The sequence below is a fragment of the Olea europaea genome, unplaced genomic scaffold (genome assembly GCF_002742605.1).
Source record: "Olea europaea var. sylvestris unplaced genomic scaffold, O_europaea_v1 scaffold709, whole genome shotgun sequence".
Lineage (NCBI taxonomy): Eukaryota > Viridiplantae > Streptophyta > Magnoliopsida > Lamiales > Oleaceae > Olea > Olea europaea.
Genome location: NW_019265488.1, coordinates 311,165 through 314,510, shown reverse-complemented (window position 1 = coordinate 314,510; position 3,346 = coordinate 311,165). Strand labels below are relative to the sequence as shown.

At 32.6% G+C, this 3,346-nt stretch overlaps 1 protein-coding gene across 1 annotated transcript; it reads left to right on the top strand.

Annotated features, from left to right (window-relative positions):
- Window positions 1-1,850: 1,850 nt before the first annotated feature.
- Window positions 1,851-3,340, top strand: LOC111390746 (cytochrome P450 94B3-like). The gene has a single exon (XM_023015845.1). It carries the CDS (start codon window positions 1,875-1,877, stop codon window positions 3,321-3,323), a length of 1,449 nt encoding a protein of 482 aa, XP_022871613.1. The 5' UTR covers window positions 1,851-1,874; the 3' UTR covers window positions 3,324-3,340.
- The last annotated feature ends 6 nt before the right edge of the window (window positions 3,341-3,346 follow it).

Sequence of the window (3,346 nt, the reverse complement as noted above, 5' to 3'; positions counted from 1 at the left end):
ATGTTTCCAAGAAGTGAGAATGTGTGTATTTGGATGATTTCAAGAAGTTGGCATACTAAGTGAGAAAAATTGAATAAGGGTATATTGGTAAAAGAACAAAACAAAATATTCTATATTAGGAAATATGCCTATATATTTGGAATAAGAGGGAAGGAAAACTCAGTCTATATAATTGGGACGGAGGGAATATTAACAATTAATTTTTATGTATCAAATGTAATATGAAAATATTGCTCATTTACAGTATTTCATCGTTAGAGAAAATTTGAATAATAGAAATTGAATTTTGAGAGTATAATTTTTTTCTGTTAAATTTTTATGCTAAATTTTATTTAATTTAATTCGTTCGAGACTCATCAAATCCTCCAACAAATTAGTACAAAATATTACTTTTACATCAAATATAAAGTATTTTAAAATAATGTGCAATCAGCAATACAAGTTCAACTTTAACTTGTATATTAAGTATCACATCAAGTGAGAATTATTTTTTGGATATACCTTACTTCTCGTTTTTTAATAAGTATTTAATTTATTTAATTAATTATTTTTGTTACCATCAATGCACATGTACATTTGACAAATTCATTTCACCTGTGTACTTTCATTAATGTATGAATTAACAATTATTAAATCTTAATTAATTAACATTCACATTCATTTAATTAATATTCATTTTCAATTGTGCATTTCAATGTCATTAATTATAAGTTAATTAGGATTTTACATTCAAGAATGCATTTTCATTATTCACGTCAATATATGCTAATAAACGTTTAGTTTTACTTATTTAGAAATTAAATAAATGATTTAACATTCATTGTCACGTATATATTTCTTGATATTAATTCTAAATTAATTAACATTCACACATATTCAAATATTACTTTTACAACACTTATAAATTATTTCATAATAACGTGAAACGCACGTTCAACGTTGTCTCATATATATATATATATATATTAACTTTGACCAATCATGCAATTAATATAATTGACATGTAGTTAACTAATCTAATATGTAGGATTTAGAGAGTTAATGCTTAAAATAAACTCAAATAAACTCTCTCTACTCTAACTTTTTAAAATATAGAGTAATTTGTAAAGTCAAATTCAATCTGTATTTTTACTTTGTAATAATTGCCTTTCATAAGATATATATTTTAGTACTTTTTTTTTAAAAAATTTATTCAAATTATATTGAATTGATTGAACATTGACATATAAAAAAATATGTTAAATAAAAGATAAGAAGAAGCCAATAAATATATCTTCAAAAATAAAGTGAATAGATAAAATAAAGAACATTGTTGGAGAGTAGAATAAAATTACTCTCAGAACATAAAGTTGCTCCTACAAACAGAGAATGTCTTGAAATTGCTCTAATTCTTTTTTCTGGAAGTATTTAAATTATAAACACTTTTGGTTATGTTCTTCATCCACAAATTTCGTAGAATCACAATTACTAAACACTTATTCACTACCCATTTCTATATATTTATAACTTAAATCGATATAATCTCAAATAAACCATAAAATGATAAATATAACAATTTTTATATTTATTTAAATCCTGTCAACAACCCCACAAATATCGGCTCTCTTTTCTGTATATCCCACTTTCCGGCGTCCGCCCGCAATGAAATCTGCATGAGCAGTGTGCCAACCGCATTTGTTTTTGAGCTCAATAAACATGTGAGCTCAATAAACATGTGACATAAAGAAAAAAATGAAAAATGAAAAAAACATTCATAATGCAATCACCTCTCTCTCTCTCTCTCTCTCTCTTTCTGTGTATATAACCCTTTCCTCTTAAACATTAGAACTCAATTTACTTCCTTCATTTATCACTGCGAAAGAAGACTTTTCATTATGATTTTCACTCTTCTTCTTTGTGTCACTTTAGGGTTTATTCTGTTTTCTTCATATCTTAAGTTCAAAAAATTTACTTCTAATGTTGGCTGTCTCATATCCTTCTACAAGAATCGACATCGTCTTTTAGACTGGTACACACAACTCTTGTCTGAATCTAAGACACAGACTATTGTAGTGCAAAGATTTGGTGCACCAAGAACCGTTGTTACTGCAAATCCAAACAATGTTGAGTACATTTTGAAAACAAATTTCGAGAATTTTCCGAAAGGGAAGCCTTTTACTGATTTACTTGGAGATTTTCTTGGTGTTGGAATATTTAATGTTGACGGTGAAAAGTGGAGCCTACAGCGCAAATTAGCAAGCCATGAATTCACTGCAAAGTCTTTGAGAGAATTTGTTGTGAAAATTCTTGAAGACGAGGTCCAAAATAGGCTTCTTCCGGTGCTCGAAAACGCTGCAGAAAACAATATAATTTTGGACATGCAAGAGGTTTTGAGGAGGTTTGCATTTGATATTATTTGTGAGGTTTCATTAGGCACCAACCCTTCTTGTTTGGATCTTTCTCGCCCTGTGCCGCCGCTCGTAGAGGCGTTCGACGATGCTTCCAAATTCTCTGCAATGCGCGGTGTTGCGCCCATTGTTGCTGTGTGGAAATGCAAGAGAGCACTGAATATAGGTTCTGAGAAAAGGCTTAAAGATTCTGTCAATTTTATTCATAGCTCTGTGGATGAAATAATCAAATCCAAGAAAAGGAAACTCGAGAAGGATGGAGGAAATGATCTTCTATCGAGGTTTTTAGGTGCTGGACTTGATGACGAAATGGTTCGAGACATGGTGATAAGTTTTCTGATGGCTGGAAGAGATACCACCTCCGCCGCCTTGACGTGGTTGTTCTGGCTACTATCCCGGCATCCTGATATCGAAAAACTCGTGGTTCATGAAACTTTCTCGATCAATAATGGCGAAAAATCACTGAATTTTGATGATTTAAGAGAGATGAAATACATTAAAGCTTGTTTATGTGAAGCCATGAGGCTATATCCCCCGGTGGTGTGGGACTCTAAGCATGCTGCAAAAGATGACATTTTACCTGATGGAACACCTGTGTATAAAGGCAATAGGGTGACCTATTTTCAGTATGGAATGGGGAGAATGGAAGAGTTGTGGGGGAAGGACCAGTTCGAGTTCCGACCGGACCGATGGTTCGATGGACCGGGGATCCTGAAAACCGTTAGCCCCTTCAAGTTTCCGGTGTTTCAAGCCGGTCCAAGAGTATGTCTTGGGAAAGAAATGGCCTTGATTCAAATGAAATATGTAGTGGCTTCGATTCTGAGGCGGTTTGAGTTCTTGCCGGAAAATTCAGACCGGCCAATTTTTGTTCCTCTATTAACGGCCTATATGGCCGGTGGATTCAATGTTCGGGTCCGCCGCAGGAGGGGGCTGTAATGAAGTATCTACGCTTTGCCTAT

Excerpts from the sequence above, each read along its gene's own strand:
- LOC111390746 (XM_023015845.1), top strand. The coding sequence starts at position 1,875 with ATGATTTTCACTCTTCTTCTTTGTGTCACTTTAGGGTTTATTCTGTTT.